The sequence below is a fragment of the Haemaphysalis longicornis genome, unplaced genomic scaffold (genome assembly GCF_048455015.1).
Source record: "Haemaphysalis longicornis isolate Haplotype H1 unplaced genomic scaffold, Haemaphysalis longicornis Haplotype H1 scaffold_6, whole genome shotgun sequence".
Classification (NCBI taxonomy): Eukaryota; Metazoa; Arthropoda; class Arachnida; order Ixodida; family Ixodidae; genus Haemaphysalis; species Haemaphysalis longicornis.
Window position 1 is genome coordinate 119,411,754 of NW_027526407.1, and position 21,636 is coordinate 119,433,389.

At 45.7% G+C, this 21,636-nt stretch overlaps 1 protein-coding gene across 2 annotated transcripts in view; it reads left to right on the forward strand.

Annotated features, from left to right (window-relative positions):
* Window positions 1-9,394, forward strand: part of LOC144141135 (TNF receptor-associated factor 2-like) — a 38,412-nt gene extending 29,018 nt beyond the window's left edge. The window contains exons 8-10 of one of the 2 annotated variants that reach the window (XM_077672667.1): window positions 2,874-2,996; window positions 6,325-6,390; window positions 9,048-9,393. In XM_077672667.1, coding sequence (XP_077528793.1) covers window positions 2,874-2,996; window positions 6,325-6,390; window positions 9,048-9,182 — 324 coding nt within the window. In that variant the 3' untranslated portion in view covers window positions 9,183-9,393. Of the gene's footprint in view, window positions 1-2,873; window positions 2,997-6,324; window positions 6,391-9,047 lie in introns of both variants that reach the window. The other variant, XM_077672668.1, reaches the window with a different exon arrangement.
* The last annotated feature ends 12,242 nt before the right edge of the window (window positions 9,395-21,636 follow it).

The following is a 21,636-nucleotide window of genomic DNA, read 5'->3' on the forward strand; positions in this document are numbered from 1 at the left end:
TTGCACAAAACAGGGTTATGAAAGGGTTTTAACGCGTGTATTTGGTACGAGCTAAATACTGCACGATAGCCCGCGAACTCTGCGACGCACACGTTGAGGACAGCGAGGTTGTACTGATATTTGCCACACCTCTTACTGTTTTTTAAAAAAGCACCGACGAGCTGTGAGCTACTCCAAGGTAAACGTGAGTTCCGTGACAACGGGCTCTATTTTCAACTTAGTTTTCTTCTTCTGTGGTGGGGAACGCTACCCTTGACGTGAGCCGTCGCCTCTGTGTGGGCTCCTAGAACAAACATTTCTTGTCCTAGATATATGTGTAAAGGTCCGCATGGCTTGAATGACTAAATTGTCGCACGAGCACGTACGGTTGCCGAACGTGGAAACGTTTGCAAGGGCCACGCAGTATTGCAAACGGAGCTTAGCCGCTCCTGCTACCCCAACGACTCGTGCGTTGATGGCAGGCGAGACTTTTCAACGACACTGTGGAGAAACCTCAGCTTCGAGAAATGCTTCAGCCTATTGACGCTTGCTTAAGCTTGTGTCGAAAGAGCTGTAGAAGCATGCGTACGCCACTGCCCGTGAACGTAGTATGCTTAGAAATGCCCCTCATCCTTGTACGCAGTTGTTTCAATTTTAAACCCAGCCATTCTCGTCAGCCAGATCTTGAAGGGGCTGCTACGGCTGGTGTGGTATGGCCTTGTACGCCTGGTTCTTTTCTCTCGCACCTGACACCGCTATGCTAAGGTACAACTTCAAGGAGCCATGAAGACAGAGCACAAGTTTGGTTCATTCGAAAGATGGCCTCGTTAGAATCATACTGACGCCATATTTAACGTAAACTACGCTCAAATAAGCTATATATTCAGGAAAAAAACGAATGGCCACGCGACCCACTCGCTCATTTCGAGCAACAGAACCTATGATGTCATACCAGCCTGCTCTGCGATGGGCGGAGGCCGCAAAAAGCAAACGCAAATACGCTGAGCTTATAAGCTTGCCGAACGAGCTATCGTGCTTAACTTTAGGGCACATTCGTTTTAAAGCAATAAGAATGGTGTCAAAAACAGTGTAAGTTACGAAAGCACATGCAAGCATAGAAGTACTGATGTTACTGCTGTTGGTATTGTGCGCACTATGCTTGGTTTAGCTGCATAGCACTGCGTGGCTATGGGGTTGTCTCTGACGACCCTGGCCGGTTGCCGCAGGCGACGGTGTCTTACGCGAACATAATTGTCGAGCGAGCACAATGTTTCAAGAAACAAATATTTTCTTTAAGAACCAAAGCAAGGCAGAAAACGGCTTGCCGCTGTATGGTGGCATCATCTAGGTTGAGTAACGTAAACAAACGCTCGAAGGCCGCCGTAGGGCACCTCAAAGCCAGCGCCGCCGTTCAGTGTGGAGACACCCTTTCAGCGGTCCCTTGCCGCTGCAGTTGGGTCAACGTGCTCAACGTGCTGCTCTTTTCGTTTCCCACGAGACCCAGCAACGCGAAACATATAAGTTAATTCAAACTTCGCCAGTAAACCGCGTTGCGGCGATAATTTTACCGCAGGGTTGATAAAATGACTTGCTTCGGCGGCGAGCGAGTTACACAAACAGGCGGCTCCAGCGTATACGTGTCTCCACCCTGTACGGCGGAGCCATGAATCAGGGCACGCTAGGCTCCAGAGCCGTCGGTTCATGTGATGTCATTGCAGAGACCACGAAAACATACGATTTAGCGGGAAAATCAAAATCTTAACTGAAATTGAATAATTTTTTCAGTGAATAAAGCATCGTTTGTATCCGGACAAGCGCTGGGGGCACTATAAAACACGAAATCATTCGAATAAAACAAACTTGTATTTTGCCTTCATGGGTCCTTTAAGAACTACCACGGAAGTTGTCCCCGCATCTTGCGACCGCCGAGGCGGTTCCTCTGCGCAGCACAAAGAGAGCGTTACTGCGAGTGCTTTGGACGTGACACGGGTCGTTCGAGTAATTTTTCGCGCTTAATGTTGTCATAAACTACAGCAGCGATGACAAGCTGGGTATAAAAAGCTTACGGCGTCTTAAGCCCAATTTTATTTCAAAACGTGTGGCCGCATTGACATGCCGGTCCGTATCTTCGGTGAAGTCATGCACTACAGAACTTTTGCCGTTCTTAACTCGCAGGTGAGTATAGCTAGCTTCCGCTCTTTGTGGCCGCGGGTCACGACCGGCAAGTTTTTCTAGCAATAAAAGACCGGGGGGGGGGGGGGCGTTGAAGGTGGCGAAGGTACACAAGAGAACGCCACCTGTGTAACATTACCAATCCCATCGGCCGATAATGGCGATACAGACACTTTCCTGTTGTTCTTTCCGGCCCTTACCCGCTCTCTAGCCTTTCAGCATGCTGCCGACCAAAGTTCAGTCTAGAGTTTTTGTATATACTTCCACTAGGTTCATGGAGTTCCTTGTCCATTCGCCACATTGAGTGCCACATCATGCGCGAAAGCCACCCGTCATGCAAGTAAGGGCAGCCGTTCTGGTTGCAGCGCAAGAGCGCAGAAGGCGCGTGCTGGTATTGCAAACTGCGCCGGCCTCTGCGCGGGGGAGCCGCATCCACTGACGTGCGCACAACTGGAAAAGGAATCCATTGTTCAGCAATGAAATGGGGCTGTCCACTCATGGTGGAACCGGGTAAAAATCAGGTGGCAAACTCTCCGAAGCACGTACAGGAACTCTTCTCGTATGGTCTAAGGTTCATGTATTAGCTTAGCCAGATGGAACACGTACAAAAATGTGGCTTGACCGTTACTGGCATCCAAGCACTTTGTTCGTGATTACAAAAGTAAAGCTGGTGGTCTTAACACAAGAGCACTTCTTTTATGCCCTCTTTTTTGGATTTCAAGCGGCTCAATGAGGAGAAGAAGAGGCTGGAGGACAGGCTTCAGTGCGTGGAGCAGAAGGTGGCTAATGGACTGACTGAAGACACGAGGCTGCAGAGGAGGTTGCAGAGCATAGAGGACAAGCAGGTGGGCAACGACTCGGGAAACATACGAGTCTAGTAAAAACCCCTTTACTGGGTTGGGTTCCCGGCCTCGGCGGCCGCTTTTCTGATGGAGGCCAAAAGCAAAAACGCCCGTGTGTTCGACATTTCCGCGCATGGTAAAGATTCACAGATAGTCAAAATAATCCGGAGCTCTACACTACAGTGCGCCTTATCCCCTCCGTAGCGTCGGCTCGTAAGGCCTCACAATAAATAAATAAATAAATAAATAAATAAATAAATAAATAAATAAATAAGTGAGTGAGTGAGTGAGTGAGTGAGTAACTAAGTAAGTAACTAAGTAACTAAGTAAGTGAGTGAGCAAGTAAGTAGGTAAGTAAATAAACAAATAAATAAACAAATAAATATATGAATAAATTAATCCGTTATTCCATCAATCAAACCGCTATTACAATTTTGGGGTCAAGTTGTATCTTGTTGTGAGTGAACAATTAGTTTCACGTTGGGTAGTATGAGATGTGCGGACACACAAGTAAAATTGGTTTAAAGAGTGCTAGCTGGGGTTTCTGTATGGGTCTGAAGACGCGGTTACAGGAGCCATAACGCCAACTAAAATATTGCCTTTTTAGAAAACACTAGCTTTTCTTAACTCAGTAAACGTTCTTGCAGCTCACGAAGGTGTTTTTAGCCGAAAATGAGATAACTATCTGATTTCGTGCTACAAGATGTCGGGAGTGAAGTAACAGGTAGAATGCTGAAAATGTGATCAGTGTTTGAAAGGCTCGTTAGCAGTTCGGTGGCGCAATCAAAGGAGAATGTAGAGGAATGGCTTCAATTGCGCTGGCTTATTTCTTGACAGTGTATTCAGTTATCGTCCGCCGATCCCAGAAATAAGTGGCGCGGCTTATCACGGCTTGGTCAGGAAGTGGCCCCTGATCCGCCACGGCTTTCAATGCTAATAACCGCTGCACCTCTTTTAATATAGTAACAGTTGGTGTTGTTGTTATGGAGAGACATCAGTTTCGTTTAAATACCAAACCTGGCAAATGTAATTATTCGCCTTCTAGTTATCGCAAGCATGTCGAATTTCATTTTGCCTGCACTATAACATAATCGCAGCGAACAACACTTGAACCAAAGCCCGACAACATTGGTAAAATTATTGTTGAAAAAAAAGATAAAGAATATGCCAGCCCTTTTAAACGAAAAGTACTGCACTGCAACATCAAATCATTTACCGCGGCAAGTTACATGCACCTCCTGGCTTTGGAGAAGTAATGGACAAAACGGTTCATATATAACCGCAGAGTGAGAGTCATTCGCAGTCCGGAACATCGTTAGATAGTGGGGAACCCTGGTTCTTCATTTATGCTAGGTGATTGAAACATGGCTATTCACATATATCTGAAACGTCATCTCAGCTGCCTAATGACGTATCTTCCAGCCAGGTGGAAGAAATTCTGTTTTAGGTAGAAATTGGGTTCTCTGAAACGGAGTATTTTTTTGTGCAGGAGAAGCTTCAAATTGAATTTATGTGTACAGACTTGTGTATCAGCGAAGCTATTGGTGGAAACGCCAAATATTTGTAAGCTTGCAGTCACCTTGCAAATCAAAACAAAGAATCACCCCATCGTGGGGGAAAAAATTGCGGCGTGTGTGTGGTGAATGATCTGCGGCGAAAAAAAAGGCAAAACATACATGATTCGCAAGTGAAACAGAATTAAAACGTTGTTCATTGTTGGGGGTTCGTTTTATCAGTGAGGCAACCCTTAGCTACGGAACACGGTAGTGATGTCGATGAAGAAGACCCGACGAGAAGACGACGATGACGGGATAATAACATAGAGAACTGTATTTACAAATGATGAATTATACTGTCTCAGCGATAGACTCAGTTACTGCCTAAGCGAGCAACCTCGGAGATCGACTCGTACGTAGTTACGCCATAAACAACAAAGACAATACGTTTGGGTTACGCAAAGACTCGCTGTTCTATTGTTGTGTAACTACAGCACACTACACTTCATGCGCACCAATTTAACACCTCGCGTCCACTGTGTGTAGCACCGCAGATTTATTCGTCCGTTTAGATTTTTTAACCAATGTAACCGAAACGCAGCCTCACCGCACTCCGCACGATTACCTCCTCTCCAAAATTCAGTGGTCAAAAGAGAAACGAAACACGCTGTGGTGGCCTATTCACAGCACGGAGAGGGCTGTGCGGCCATAAGGGCGTTGCTCCTTCCGAGCATAATACACAACATCAACGACACGCGTGAAGGCCCCCAAGGTATGCGGCCCCAGAAGCCGCCGTAATGCGTTTTAAGTGCATAAAACTTCAGGTATTCGCCTTGTCGTAGTAGCTCGCTCGCTGTATCCTTGTAGAGCCACACAGCTATTCGTCGTTGCGGCTGTCGTCGCGGCATACCCCAGAGCCTTCGAAAGCCAAGCAGTTCACATAGTCATAATAAGCATTCGAAACTCGTGAACCGCTGGCGCTTGTCATACATCTACCCGTTGTTTAGCGCAAAGTAAACTGCAGGTACAAGTTGAGGCAAAATATACGTAATTAACCTGAAGCGCCAGCGTTCATTTATTTAGTAACTCTCGTTGGGTTGGTTTTTACGATAGTAAGCGGAAGAAAGCGGCAGTGCAATGTGCGGGAGCGAAACCAAGCACAAAAAAAAAACTCCCGGTGGAGAAGCTTCTGTCACTGGGAGCACGAATACTGCGAAGGCGGGAAATTTGAATCGAATTGGGTGGTAGCAGTGAGCTGTAATGGCGCGACAGCCTATTATGGCGAATCACTTTCTCTGCACTTCCGCCAGCTTTCATGTTGAGTGGAAATTCTTTATTTTTCGTTCTGTCCCTAACAATACGAAATCCCCAGTAGCTCTGGATTATAATCAATAGTTGCGAGCTGCCTTTACGGACGTGGCTGCTAGGAGGTGAAGAAAGAGGTCGACCAGGTACACGTCTCCACCGCGCGCACGACTTTAAACTCGCACTTATTCTCCACCGGTACGACAAAAATAGCGCCTGGGGACCCACACTTGGCTCAGAAAAAAGATCTTGCTACTCCACTTCAGACGCACAATCGCCGTATTTTGCAACAGTTGGCGTTACAGTCATGTTGTTGAAGGTAAATAAAATTCAGAAATTCTCACTACTCCTAAATAAATGTCGCACCGCAGATATAGACTGTAAACATAGGCCCATGGCTTCCGAACACACGCAAGAGGTAGCTGTTTTATGTTCCTTCCCGTACACCAAGGTTTTAATCTCCTTGTGTAGAATATTTCTGTTCTTCATTGTTACATCCTTGTAAAGCGAATGCCTGGTTTACATTGCAGAACGAGCATGATTTGGTGCTACTCAACGTGGAAGGCAGAACCAAAGACCTCGGCGAAGAGATAAAAGTACGTATATTTGACAGGCGCAACAAACGGCATTTGTATATTTTAATTATCCTCCGTGACCAGTAATCTACTTAAAGCATCCTTTCCGATCATACGGTATGCCGACAAACCTTTGGCTATATAAACAGCGAGTTCCTTTGCACGTCATCATGTTTACAAGAAAGGCCAACGCCTCGCTCAAGCGTTCCAACGGGGTTTTACTCAGTAGACGTCAAACTACGGATTCTTCCCTCCCTTATGATGGCCTACCTTGTAAACGCAAATCCGCAGTCACCAATCAGCGTAACGTCATTACAACTAGGACATAATGCCGCCTGGTTTGGCGCTGTACGGCGAATACCGGTAACCACTTACTTTATCTTCATGGTTGGGTTGTAAGAATCACCCCACACAATCGTGTTTCTTCACAACAGAAGCATTTTTCGATTCCGTCTACATTACGATGCGGTCTTGTTAAAACTAACCAATAAAGCAGTACCGCCTTCAGTTCAGGCTTATTGCTTTCCAATATCCAAGGAAAAAAAGTGTAAGAATGATGAAAATTACGGAGGGAAAATGTGAACACGCCAGTGTATTCATGATTTCGGAGCACGTAAAGATCCCCAGAGGGACGAAATTAATCCGTAGCCCTCTACAACGGCGTGCTTCGACGCCTGTGTAGTGTCTGTGCAATGAACCTCACAATCAATCAATATTGAAAAAATTAGGCTCATATTACTGAACAATTCGAAGTTTTTTTTATATAGAAACGGGTCATCAGCTGCATATGTATTTGTTTTCTCAGCTCAGTAATACAAAAAATTCAGTCCCCTTCTACTATTTGAGGAAGGATGACCAGCGAAGCTGTTGTGCATAACTTTAGTCTTCTTAGCGGCTAGTTGTCGTACAGTGTGTTTCCGGATACTTTAGGTAAAGCGACACTTTCAGACGTTTTCGGTATGTATTTACAGTAGACAGTAGGTCTCCGGCGTCTTTTTTTTACTCTGAAATAACCAAGTATGACAGAAAATGAAACTGGGCGTGATGGTAAAGTCGCCTTAGCGGCTAATTGTCATATAATTTCTGTTAGGATACTATCACCAAATCAATATTGAGAGCCGTTTTCTGTTATTCCACCCCATCTGTAGAGGCCCATGCATTACTGTGCAACACAAAACGTGGAACAGCAATCTTAAAAAGGCCCCGCTCCCTCCGGTCTTGTTAAAGCAGGCCTCTCATCTAAGCACAAGCGCATTGCTGAGAAGATATTTTATTCAGGGGCAGTATAAGCCATCTTGTTTCAACGTACGAAGGCCCCAGGATCTTTATTCTCCAGACAGATTTACACGATGCCAGGAGATACTGGCGTTAGGGCCAGCCCTAGAACTGCTCCACTGTAAAGTGGTCTGGGGTACCACGGTCTTGTATTAGTATGCGATAAAACGCCCATAATAAATCACATGAGGCTGATTCAAGTCAAAGCGCTATATAGATGGGAGCATAGGCAGCCGTCCACGTTGACCCACGTTGGAGATATCAAGTGCTTTGCTAAACTAACCTGACCTGCTTGTGGTGGTAATACATGTACAAAGGTACGATATATTTCCATTCATTTTCGGAATTAATATTCCTGACATTATCCTCAAACTGTAGTTAGTTGTTGTGATGCCGAAAAGGATTTTTGTATGGTTTTCGGTACTTCAGCTTGCATTCACAGTGAATTTTCATTTAGGATTTCTGAAGAATTTTTTTGAGTTGAGGACTGTAGCGGTAATAAAGAAATTTTCATTAATATTTTCTTGGTTAATTTTTGTAATGAGAATCACTTAGGTGCTGATTTACGCATTGTGTACCAAATATGCAGTGGTAGAATTCAAATGCTTATCAATGGCTAAAACGCAATCACTTCTCATTACTTTGCTATTGACAATGTGGTAGCCTCTTACTGGCCATGATATCGCGTTTCCAATGCATTTTCCTGGTCATTTTTACGAACGCGATGCTTAACTTGTAATCAATGTCGTACAAGGAAGACGTTTTCCTTCAAGTAGAATTTTTCTTAGGGTGGTTTGAGTGCATCAACGCTTGCGCGCAGATTTGACGTACGAAATTTAACTTGAGAAAAGAATTCGGCATTTATCGAAACAAAATGGTAACGATATATTGTTCAGATTGGCTGTTACATCTCCTCAAATATGGCTGGTTCCTCGTGCATTGCGTAATGCATGTTAAAAAGCCGAGTAGTGCGTTTTCTCTTACAGCTGATTATGACTAAATACATAGCCTCAAGATTTTGCAGTGCTTCATGCGATAACTTTAGAGGGCAAAATAGTTTTTTTTTTTTAGAAGTACATATTGAATATTAAAAACAACCTAGAAGTGACCGACCACACTTGTCCTCCAGGCTGGAATTCGTGTCACGTCCCTTTCCTGTGGTGTGACAAAGTATTACTTATTTATAAAGTACGCTGTGAGAAATCAGGATGTGGCAGTCTACGCAGCGCTGGGGTTTTTGTGTTCAGATGTTGTTCAGCGCTGTTGTAAAAGTTGCGTACCGGTTCATATAGTAGTTTGGGCGAATAGGTAATAATACGTCTGAACAATGCAGCTTTTAGCTATACGAATGCTTGTCTCTGCACGTATGATTCAAAACAAACGCTTTTTTGGTGTGTGCACAGGATCTGAGGGACAAGGCTGCGGCTCCAAGGAAGGAACCTGAGCTGGAAAGAAGGCTGGCAAAATTAGAAGAAATGAACGGGGTCTTTCAAAAGCCACTTGAGCAACTGTTTCAGAGTATCGCAGGCTTGAAATGACATTGTCGTCCGGTACAAAAAAGCGCGAGTGTCAAGCGACGATGAGTTAAATTTGCTGGCTATTTAAATTCTTTAATGCAATAAAATTCGCAGTAACGATTGTTCTCGCGGTATGCATGCTGAGCGCCCTAGACTTCTACTGTTTCAAGAACTTGTTTTCAAGGAGGAAGGTAAAGATGAATAAACTTGTGTGGAATAAATATCAAATGTCCGCTTTTGGGGATGTAGTGTCGACCTAGGGGGTACCAAAGGCTTATGATGAATGTTATGCGTTTGTCAGGCATGGCGCTTTTACGATTGTAGAATTAAATGCTGAATGGCATCAGTTGGATCATCTTCATGGGTCACTATTTATTGTAGCGCATACGTTATACTGCTTGTACCTTTGAAATGACAGTCACCATTCCCATTTCTTGGCTATTGCTCGGCTTCAGGTAACCGTTTGTAAAAAGGCTTATAATGAACAACGAAGATGTTCTCTCAACTGGGGTATACCGAAAAATCCCGAGAGATGCCCCCCTCCGGAAAGATAACCCATCCCTGGTTTTGGCATGATTTCACATTTGTTTTCGAAAAAACCGAAAGATAACCCACCCCTGACAATGGCATCCTCCCAGCCGGGGTTGACGCCCGCAGAAACGAGGTTAGCTAGCGTTTGTAGGGTAGGATAACAAGTCACAGAAACCTGAAACCTGGCTGCGATAACAGGTCCCAGGATCTAAATTAATATCTGCACGTTTATGGTGGCAATGCAGCCCGCACACATGTAGAACCGTAGCGAAATTCCGAACCCAAAACGCGACCACCACGCATCCTTGAACATTCCGGTCATTTGTCTTTCATCGCGAAGAACAGAAGGATGCGGGAAAGCTTCAACGTGGCGAAGAAAGTGGAGGTTGTCGGATGGCACCGAAAGGCCGGCAACAATGTAAGTAAGACCACACCCAAATTTGGGCTGGATAAGCAAGTAAGGCAGTGGAACTCTACGTACGAAACTCTCCTTCAGGAGGGCCAGGGCAAAGAAAAGCTTGAGCGGTCTTTGAACAGCGGTCGACCTGTGTTTTCCGAGGAGATCGATGGCGGAGTTTTTGAATTTCTGCAAGAAGAGAGGGCGGTGGGCAGGGCGGTTAGTAACCACCTAGTCAACGAGCAAGACAGGAAGCTTGCATCGGAAGCTAAGCTGGGCAACTTCATCACATCGAGCCAATACCTGTCCCGATGGAAAAAGAGATTTAATGTGTCACTTCGCGCCGCGACCAACGACAGCCGGAAGCTCCCGATTGACCATTCGGAGGCGGTATCGGCCTTCTGAAGGACTGTAGGCACGCTGCACCTGGAGCATGGCTACAGTGACTTCTCCATTGCCAACGTGGACCAGACGATGGTGCAAAAGGACCAACCCGCATCGCGAACCAACAATGTCGCCGGGGAGCAAGCATCCGGAATGCGAACACTCGATGCTCCCGTCGTGGGTTTACGGTGGCGTTGTGTGCGACTGCGGCAGGGATTAAGCTCCCGGCATTTATAATCCTGAAAGAGCCAACCGGCCCGATCCCTCCGAAGGTGGTGTTGGCCCTCAGATTTCCAGGTATGATTTAATTTTTTTAATTGCAAAACCATGCATACAAACAATGCTTTTTATTTTGTATACTGAGAAAGTGTTTAGCTCGCTCACTATTACTTTTACTGTCTTTGTTTGGCGCGGTATTTTCGCTTTTTTTCGTTTGCGTTGCGCGTTTTGCGGCATAGCGTATGGCGGGTGGGCCTACCAGCATACTTGGGCCGCTTGGCTCTTCGCCCCATCGTGTCACATGTGTGCTCAAGTTTGTATCTTATCTGCTCTCCAATTTGTTATACTTCAGTCAATGTGCGACTGTCCTTCTATAAAAATGGCTGGATGACATCGGATGTGCTCCTGGAGTGGGTACGACGGATTTGGGTTCCGAACCGAGATGATGTCCGGCCCCTGCTTGTCCTGGACCAGGCCCCAATCCACAACACGAACGCCACACGCAAGGCCCTCGCGTCAAAGGACACCGACATGGTGTTTGTTCCGGGTGGCTGCACATCGATAGTGCAGTCAGCTGACGTCAGCTGGATGAAACCATTCAAAGACAGTCTTCGGGAGACCTGGGCAAGCTTCATTCCAGCTGGGGCAGTGACGCCCAAGGGCAACCTCAAGAAGACATGTCGACAAGATGCTGTGAGCATTGTTTCCAAGGCTTGGGCGGCCGTGAGTGAGGAAGTTGTCGCCGGCTCCTTCAAACGGTGCGGTATATCAACAGCCCTCGATGGATCGGAAGCCAGAGAGCTTCATGAGCGTCTTGCTTCGGCGATCCCTCCTTCTGCTGTCCTGCCAACCATGTGGAACGCCGTGCGTGAGGAGGTAGTCGAACTTTTGTTTGACAGTGAGAGCGAAGGTTCATTCGACGGTTTTGATGACAAATGAATACAGTGCTAATAAACACGTGTTCGTTCTTTGGCAGCGATACATTTCTCAACTTTTTTTTACTTCACACCGAAAGTTAGCCCACGTCATATTTTCACTCAATTTCCTCTCGATCTTAGGTGGGCTAGCTCTTGGGATCTTACTTTAGATTTATTTTTCGGTGTCGCTCTCTCGATACACGTGCAGAATAACAATGAGAGCTTGCGTCTGGGCTAGTTGGTACATTAGTTGTTGTAAAAACACTGCGCTAAATTGAAATTACGAAGACGAAGGAACACACGATGCAGACTTAGGAAAGCGCAACTATCAACTGGCCTTTATTTGGGCGCATGAGTCAGCCCTGTAGGCGTTTTAGGCCCTTTAGGCCCTTAGGCCCTTTTTAGGTCTTTTAGCCCTTTAGGCGCTTTAGGCGCATGCGTCAGCCAGCCATCGGTGATTCTAAAAAACAAGGAAATTAAACTTCTGCGGAAAGATTTTCCCCGTGTGACAGTGAGCCAAAGAGATGGGAAGACGAGCGCACGTGGCCAGCTCTGAGTGAGATAGCGCAAAAAAGAAGTGACGATAACAACTATCAAGAACCTAAAAGATGTTGATTTGTGCGGGGTTTTGAACATTTCTGTTTCTATGTTTATATTTCCAATGTTTTCAGATAGGGTTGGAAAATAAAGGCCAGTTGATAGTTGAACTTTCGTAAGTTTGCATCGTGTGCTCCACCGTCTTTCGTATTCGTACTTTCAATTTAGCGCAGTTTTTTTGCAGAATAACAATAATTAATGGACCTTGTGATCGCACAAATTCATTTACAAAGCATGTGTGGCCATGTCAACAACCAAGATTATGCCTCAACCCATTCCAGCCAGGAAAATGCTCCCAAAACAACTTAATACTAATAATTGTCTGTTAAAGTGAGCAAGGCAACAAGGTTTTATGCCTGCTCACTACAGCTGGCCAGGCCCGTTTAGATACAGGGGGGCAAATTCTAAGCGATGCAGCTTTTACAATTTGTTTGCATCCGGTTTTGAGGAACAATACCGTAGCGTTAGCCCCGCAGACCACTGGCATAGCAATGCAGCATTGGGTTAGACCTTGTCGAGAAGTTGTCGCTCCTTTATGCAGTTCCTGGCCCACACTCTCCGTAGCTCTAATCGGAATTCTGCGTTTACAGAAGACTTATTCCCAGCGCTAAATTCATAGACTTCAGGTTTAAAGGAATGGCTGCCTCCCAGTAGTCCCCACGGGTAGCCTAAAGAGCTATGTGTCACAGCAAGTATCGCAACGTTGGGGTGTTTATGGTGAGCTAAAAACTTCGTAGCTTCAATTAACGGCACCGAGTGATACCCAAAAGATCTTAAGGCTCTGTGGCAACATATTCTGTGCGAGCAGTAGGGTCAGCCCCAAGACCATTCATATCATCGATGGCGCTGCACGGCACACCGTAGGCCACTGTTTCTGTTTTTATTCGAAAGCCTTACATATCGGATGAAAAGCGAAAGGTGACCGTAGTCGTCGTATAAAGTAAATCAACGAAACCATGTTCGTGTTTGTCTTGTGTTTCAACCCGCGTTTCCAGGAAAGGAACCGAGTGCGCTACCGTTGCGCTGACACTGCTCCCTCGCCACAGGGCCGAGAGTTGGCTGGGTGAGTTCCACTGTACAGGCGAGCGTGATGGCACATGAGAAGAAAGGGTGCACCTGGCCACAGATGTCCTTGAATCTGGGGAAACTGTGGCTTGAAGGGCGGCCAGTCTGGCTGTCGGATTATTTCTTGCCATAAGAAAAACAACCTAAGAGAAGCACGTCTCGCAAAAACGGTGTAGCAGGAAAGGTCTTTGATTTTCTATGTGCTTTGGCCTTGAAAATACGCATGAAGACTTCAGTGCCAGAGCAAGTTTCCATCACTCTTCGTACCACCCAAACGCGTACGTAGGTTAACGTTACGATTGTTTAGGCGGGAGTCCTAGGTACTAATTTTGTTATCCTCCATCAAAGTGGTTCCTCCTGAGATCTTCTTGAATTAGGATCCCTGGTATCGTATGACACTGTCATAATAGACGTCGTGCGAGCAAGAGTATACTGTTTCATGCGATACAAACCAGGCCTGCTAACACTTCCACGTATCACTCGAACAAGCTCAGCTTAAAGATTCTAAAATATCTTGTTCAAAGTTCACGGTTACAAAAATATACGGTTTGCCTGGAACTATCCCCTAACGGAATTTTCGTGTTGCATTCCGAAAGTGTGTGCTTACTACCTTTCAATTTGAAAAACCGGTGGGCAAGGCAAGAAGATGTGAGTACCTTGCCATGACTTCATTTATATCTTCGCATTCGGGGCAAATCTGGTTTTCTTTGCAACTCGAAGAATGGTTCTTACAAACGCTGTTTTTCAAAAGTATGCTGAAAGTGGGGCCGCCAAGATAGCTCTAGTTAGAAGTGTTTGGCTTTCTAACTTCGGTGAAATATTTTTAAGTGACTCCAAATAATTGTTTCCTATAACAGGCACCTGCTAAAAGAAAAAAAAGTCATTTCGTGATTTTACAGTACCGCGTGCGTTGCAATTGTTGCGCAGAGCTAAAAAGGCCCTCTAAAGCTGTGAAAACGCAAGGGATCTTTTATAAAATAGATTATTCATTCTAGAACAAAATTTAAACACAAAAGTAACAAAAACTTTCATGTTATAATTATTTATACTGTTATTATTTGTCAATGTGATGTTTAGATTCAGTGAAACGTAATTCCTCCTAAACGAGGATACTGCGCATGTCTATGGCGCAATTCATACTGCCGAAACACTTTGCTACCCATGGAGGAAGGATATTTTGTGAGAACGAAAATTACAACAAGTAGTACAATACTGGTTGTAGAATGAACTGTTACGGGAAGCACAAAAAGGGCACTGCCACATAGCTTAAGGACGCCGACGCCGACGCAGTAGTGTGCGACACGGGCTCAGCTGAAACTGTCATGGCCGCTTGTACGTATTTCATCGAAGTAAATACATCGCAGTCATCGTCCAATATTCGTCACACCTGTACCTTGTCACCGCGTAACAATATTGAACTGAATCAACCTAAAGCTCTGTAACTGTCTTCTCTTATACCTGCGCGGTAATGTTTGCTCTCTTCCGAAACAACAGCGATGGGTTTAGGTCACGGGAAGTATATTGCAAGAAATTGCGTACGCAACTACGCTACCATTGCTGGAAGATGGTCGCCAACTCAACATATTCGCAGATAAAGTGTGTAGCTTGACGAACCATTCGGCAATATTTCTGTCGCTATTTTGAAGGCGCGTTTAGTTTCAGATAGTGTTCAATAAACCTGTACGGTATAATTGAGTTGGGAAACATATTTGATGCCAGTATAAATAGCTCTATTCTAGTTACAAAAATAAATTCATGTGCTCCACAGACCCCAGTTTTGCCAATTGAAATTAGTCCGATTTCGTATCTGGTGGTAATCACGATCTTGGGTTTTGGTACTTAAAAACCGGCTTTCATGAATCCGTACAGAATAAGATATTTCACAGTGCCTTGCCACGCCTACCTAAAAGTTATTCGGGACAATTAGGCGCGCATTAAGATGGGAGTTATATGTCTGGAGACGTTTACTAGAAGCTTTAGTGTATTTAAGCACGAAAAGGACGTTCTGAAATAGCTGGGCAAGCACACCCTTCTCAAACGACGACGACCAAGGGAGATCGAAGTGGGCAGAGGGGCGGTGGCTTATCGGTTGGCTTAGACACGAAATCTGATATTGCACTGCTTGCTTGCCAAATAGAAATAGTTTCTGTTTGAGCTTTTGGGTCTCCATAAGTTGTCTCTGTGCATTGTTGTTTCGGAAGGTACGCAAAGCCCGCGCTCTCGAATGTTTCGGTATATTTGGGCAGTCAACCGAGCAACCATCGACTAATAGAGGTGAGTAAATACTATCACTGACAGACACAAAAAGTAAAACAAAAAGTTGGGAGTAGGTAAAGGGATCGATTTTTTAGCATGCATGTGTATTTTACTGAAACCAGGATTTAACTGCTTTTAATAGATCGGTTGCATCTCTAACCATTTTAAAGCATGTAATGGCTGCGGAATTATACCGCTCCTGGAATCTATCATTGCTGCAGCCATTTTTCACTCAGGTTGGGAGAAACAACTATAGACCGTGTACAGTGAACGGTTAGGGCCGCCATACCCAGATGGCGCCAGCAATGCACTAGCCACTACTGGCGTTTTCCAGTTTCGGTTCGCGGTAGGTGCTATTGTCCGCTCGAAGTGCGTCCTGAGCAAAATTGGTTGGGCGCGAAGAAAAGACACAATAATTTTACTCTGGACGCAGCCGGAGCGTGTGTTGGTCGTCGCAAAGTGGAAGAGAATATTCGCGGAAGCGTTCTAATGTACGGAAGCATGTGAAGTCTGGGGTGCGGCACCACCAACCGGGATTAGGTCACTCGCTCCCAAAAGTTCAGGTTCCCTCAATAGGCCCCATGTGTAGCGCTTATTGCGACGTGACAGGTAGGTCAGACGAAGTGTGCAAAAGCAGAGAAAAGGAAGTTATAGATAATAGCTGCGGCTCTGAACGTATGCTCAGGCTGTGCCTTCAGCAAGCCTCAAGTACCTTGCGAAAGGCACACTCGAGGGCACCAATGAAGGAAATACCGAACGATACATTTCGCTGCGGGAGTCGTTGAATTAGATTATTCTAACAGTACATTTTAAATGTATTTCTATACAGAGCCCCAACTGAGGCTGCACAAAATGAAAGCTCGCCACTTTTACCCTCTCCAAATAAATCCCATGTAGGGTTTCGATCGGCGTCATACATGGTTATCGCAATAAAGTGATTACGTCACGAATAAATTAAACGTGCTGCAGAAAATTTGACAAGCAGTAATGCACGAATTCATACTCCAAAGAAAAACTACGGACATACCAAACATTTTTGATGTCGCATAGGCTACCAAACCAATCATATAAAGCTTTACGAAAACTACAAAACATGCTCATATCACCAGCCTTATTTGCCAACTCGGGAAATATTTGTATGTGTAACAAAGCTTGATCACGCGATTTGAGCGTTTGTGAACTTCAATGTACAAGGTAAGTATGATTTCACTATTTCCGCGCCAGCGCGCCTAATGTTAACCGCCGCGCATGTGTGACTTTTCCGCCCACTGTGTGCACCATATGGCAGTTTCAACATGTGTGTTTCCATAGCCGCAAGTTAGCACATACCGAACAGGCAACAGAGGCTAATTCGGAACAGGTATACAATGAAGGCAACGGCAAGTTAAATGTCATTCGTTAAAAATGATATTTCTTTGCTGCCACGCGAGAACATGCAATGGCCCTCGATTAGAATGACATTAGCGACCTTATGAGTTTGCGGAACCCATTCGACTGCGTTCTACCAGCAAATGGGTTCTAACCGCAAATAATCCCAATAATCCCGATACAAGCGACTGTGTGGGAATGCCAACGGAAAACAGACTACTAAAGTATCAGTAGCATTGTAATAAATTTACATCATATGTTTTTAGTCATTTATTTATTTATATGATAGATGCTGAATATAGTTGTAATATAGGATACTGCTAGTTTCGCTACCAGGGCAGCCTGAGCCGGGGCGGTGGGCGCAAACGGCCATGTTTGTTTTTATGTTTCATGCTCGGGCGACGGCAGTGTTTAATCGTGTGCAATAAGTCGCTGGCTGCAGCAGTGCTTAAAGTGCATTCAAAAGTGCAGTGAAGGTGTTTAAGCTCTTTTCGCGGAGTTCTCGCAAATGTTGAAGCGCGTACTACAATATTTTCTCTACGCGAGTTTTTACTCGTCCCACCTGCCATCATTTCCAAACAACATTAATTTTGGCCGTGTAGGAGCTCGTCAAGAAAATGACATTAAGTTGAGCGAATGACATTCGATGGGAACGACATTTAATTTGCCGTGTGGCTAGGGTATACGCCTCGAGCGCTGCCTGTAGGGGTGACACTGAAATCCCCCAAGCGACCCGTTTTGAACGCAGTCGCGGGAGTCCCCGGCCCGCACACCACTGTCGCCGTTGCTTTTGCGGCACGTTCGCGACTGATATTTTCCGTTTGTAGGCGTTGGAAATACATGTTTATGTGGTACAGTCACTCTCTTCGCAAATATGGTGTATTTACGCGAGTGTAAACGCTTTGGACACGATCTTAGTGCGGTACACTCGGTCCCCATAAGTGACAGGTGTGTATCACAGGCCGGCGTCGCGAAACCGGCATATGCATGGAGGTGACTGAAATTCCAATGCCCTGAAATTCACTAACAGCGCCTCCGTCGGCAGAGTTGGTTTATATACTCCTGCTACGGCTATACACTACGATGTAAATCAATTTCGTGTGCCTGCATAATCTAGCGGAGCACTGATACCTGACAGCATGCTGGTTACGCTTCATACCTAGGATATGTTCACTACCCTGAACAAGCCATTGTGGCGTAAATTTCATGAACATTCTACACAGTAAGTTGAATAGATAACGCAACATTATGTGCGGGAGTCAGCCCACGACAAAAAATTCACTGCTTGGTAGTCTTGTCCCGAGGTGAGCCCTCGCAAATATCCATCATTCGCAAGATACCGCCTTTACTCTAGTAATGATTGCACTTTTCTTCCAGAAATGTGAGGGAAATTTAGGGGTGCGTTCATTACGCGAGGTAAATTTTTCGCGAAAAAAGGTTCAGCACCGAAAACGCATGTTGCAGGTCAAAATATTTGCGATAAGTCTCAAGAACACAGTAAACATCACAAATAAAAATATAATAAACACTCAACCGACCACCGACTGACCACCGAGTGAGGCAAAATGCAGTGTTTTCATTACGGAACGCACAGGAATTACGGAACTCTCCGGAAGGAGATTGCTGCGAGGTGAGAACAGGTCGACCAATAAGTCGCGGCTGCTGTCACAGTGTGGGACATTAAGAAACGGCTGCCGACGCAACAAGCCGAGCGCGTTTCTTTATGTCTTGCGAGTACATTATGTGCATTTAGTGACAGTTCCTTCTGCACCAATAATGAACTCATGTTTGCCGATATCACTAATTTCGTCAAGTCCGTGGCAATAACGTAGCCGCGTCCGCTTTGAAATAGGAGGAAACTAAGGTAAGCACGACAATCGTCATCTACAGTGGGCACACTTACGACTTATGGCTCATGCAAGTTCAGTTTGCGATCATTGCGCGGGAAATAAAAAAAGTCATATTTTCGCGACAAACTTCAGGGGTACGATCATTACGAAAGTGCGTAATTGTGCGAGTAAATACGGTATAACCACCGCTTATATCCGCGTCCGCGACTAAACGATTCCTCGAAACATCATCATATGACACAGCGAGCCTGCAGAATCTACCCCAAAAGTGAAATCAGAGCGCTTTATCAGATACAATACTCTCCAACGACGCCTTTTATCGCTTGTGAACTTACTGTATACTTCAAAAAATGGGTCTGCCGAGTGATGAGCCGTTCGTTAAAGTCGAAAAACAAGGTAAAAGTGAACGCGCAGCTTGTGTATGTGGTTACTAAAACGGTCATTCCTTGATTTCGCTCAGCATTTGTACACAAAGATAGTTAAGCACCCCCTCCATCGCCCCCCCCCCCCCCGTCTAAGATTGATTGATAAACCTTTATTTGCGAGCATGAGGCGCAGATGTTAGGGTATCAGTGCATTTCACATCCAATCGATCGCATCTCATGAGTCCTACCTTGCTTCAGTTAACACAAACGTCTCTAGCATTTCGGAAGCTTCAGTGAGTTTTTTGTTCATTCCCGTACGAGCTATACTGTTTCTTCCGGAATTACACACCATTTACTTTCCGTTGTTTCAATAACTTTCCTTGGTTCTTGCTATCAGGAACAAAAACAAAGTGGCACACATTTCCGTACGCAGAGCATTTTAATATATTTAACATTTCTCGTGGCTTATATTCTAATAAAAGCGGCAACTTATTGTGAGGTATTGGTTAATCACATCCCCGAAACATATTTTTTCCGGCGTATATTATCAAAACAAGGCCGCATTTGTTGTCGAAACGAAACCAACCTCTCACTGTGCCAGTATGAGGTCTCGACGACTAAACAACAGCATGCACTTGCGCCTGACGTATTTTGACGAGACAGTGGTGATATGCTGCTGCCGTCGCCGACCCCCGTAAGAGCGGCAAAGAAGCGCGCAGTTCCGCGTCCCCGGATAGCTCTTGTTGGCGTTCGAGTACTCTGTCAGGACACAGCTGTTTTTTCAAGTGACCTAAACGTACTATTTGCTCACTGACATAGCCATAATAAGTTGTTTAGGGCGCGGAAAAGCAAAAAGCCAAAAGCAAAAAGTTCTGTCCTACGAGAAGTGTCCCTAATGGACTGGCCTGCCCCGGTCGTCAGCGCTGACGCCCGGGGTAGGCCAACGCTCAAAAAGTCTCTACAATGAAGTTCCACATAATTCGTCCTAATACCTTTATTAGTAAACAATACCGCTGTCATCCGACAAGTCAATACCACAACTACTTCCTAGTTGTGTCCTACGACAAGTGTCTCTAATGGCCTGGCCTACACCGGTCGTCAGCGCTGATGGGTCGCACCCTTGAGTGGCCGCGACTCGGCGGTAGCGGTACTCGTCTCTTGTTGATTCCGGCTTTCGTTGCGCGTTGTGGTTCCTTGGACGGCGTGGGCTCCGCGCGGCCTGACGTTTCCTGTGTGCCTACCCCCTGGTAACCGCTGCCGTTGGAGATCCTACGTAGTCTCAGTAGCACTGTAGCCGTTCGGGGCCGTCGAAGCGAAGGTCGACGGAGCGTGGACGTTGGCCGCAGGTACCTGACCGCCGCCGCTTGGGCCACAAAGACACAAGTTCGTGGTGCGCCTAGGATGCCGCCACCGATGAGAAATAGGCCCGCTCTCGCCCAGGCTTGGTAGGCATAGTCGGTGGCGTGGCCGCATCCCCCTGGCTCGTTGCTTGAAGCTAACGCGCTCGTTACGCCTCGTGGTTTATCGCCTCCCCCTTCTCATTGTACGACCACCTTTTAAACCCTCTGGGCTTGATCGCGGCGCACTCTCATTGGCTCCTTGCCTTTTCATGTCCATATATGGTCATCACCCGACTGGTCTCCTGCGCGTAGTTGTTTGATTGGCTGACCAGTGCGCTACCATACTTGACCATGATGCCTCAGTGTTTCGGCGCGGCGTTTCATTGGTTCGCTCCTGACGCACCGTTAAAATAGGCGTTTCAGTGGTCTTGTTTTCTATTTTTGGCGGGTTTTGATGCATCACCTGTCAGGGGGTGCCCTGACACAATACACTGCCCGCAAGGTCCTTGTTTAAATCTTGTATTGAAACATTCCCTCATTGACTGAAATCCTGGTGTACACTGAAGGCTCGTTTACAGGTGATGCGCTCCTTTCACAGGTGCGTTTCTGTCAAATGATAGGTGCCCTTTGGTAATCATTTGGCGTAATAGCAAGCCACAACACTGTTGGAACTACGCTTTGTTACAACCCAACAAAAAACTCAAATATTGAACGCAACCCTTTATACCCGAGTTCTTTAACTGCCGCACTTAAGATATGTGCGACCATTGTCTGCTTTTCACATACAACAAAGCGATGTATTGACAGCAAATAGGGCCTCATTCTGCACAACACGCTATGGCGTTACAACCGCTCTTAGCTTCGAACAAACCTAAATGGTTTACAGAGTGTTGGCATGTGCAAACCATGTTTCCCTTCTCCAACTTAAAGCCGCTGCTGCTGCTAGATATCGTTCTGTAAGGGGCTTCCATAACAAGCTCTCAATTGAAATTATGGGAAATGCACACCATGAGCATAGACGGTAATGCCTTTGCGCTAAGACGAAATTCACAGACATTACCCCTCTGCGAAAAATTGTACACCGCGCCAAGCTGTGCGTTTGTCTCATTAAAAGCTCCTGTGTGTTTGTAAGGAATTTAAAACTCTGCCGTAAATCAAAGTATGAAGGCGGATCAATTAAAAAGTA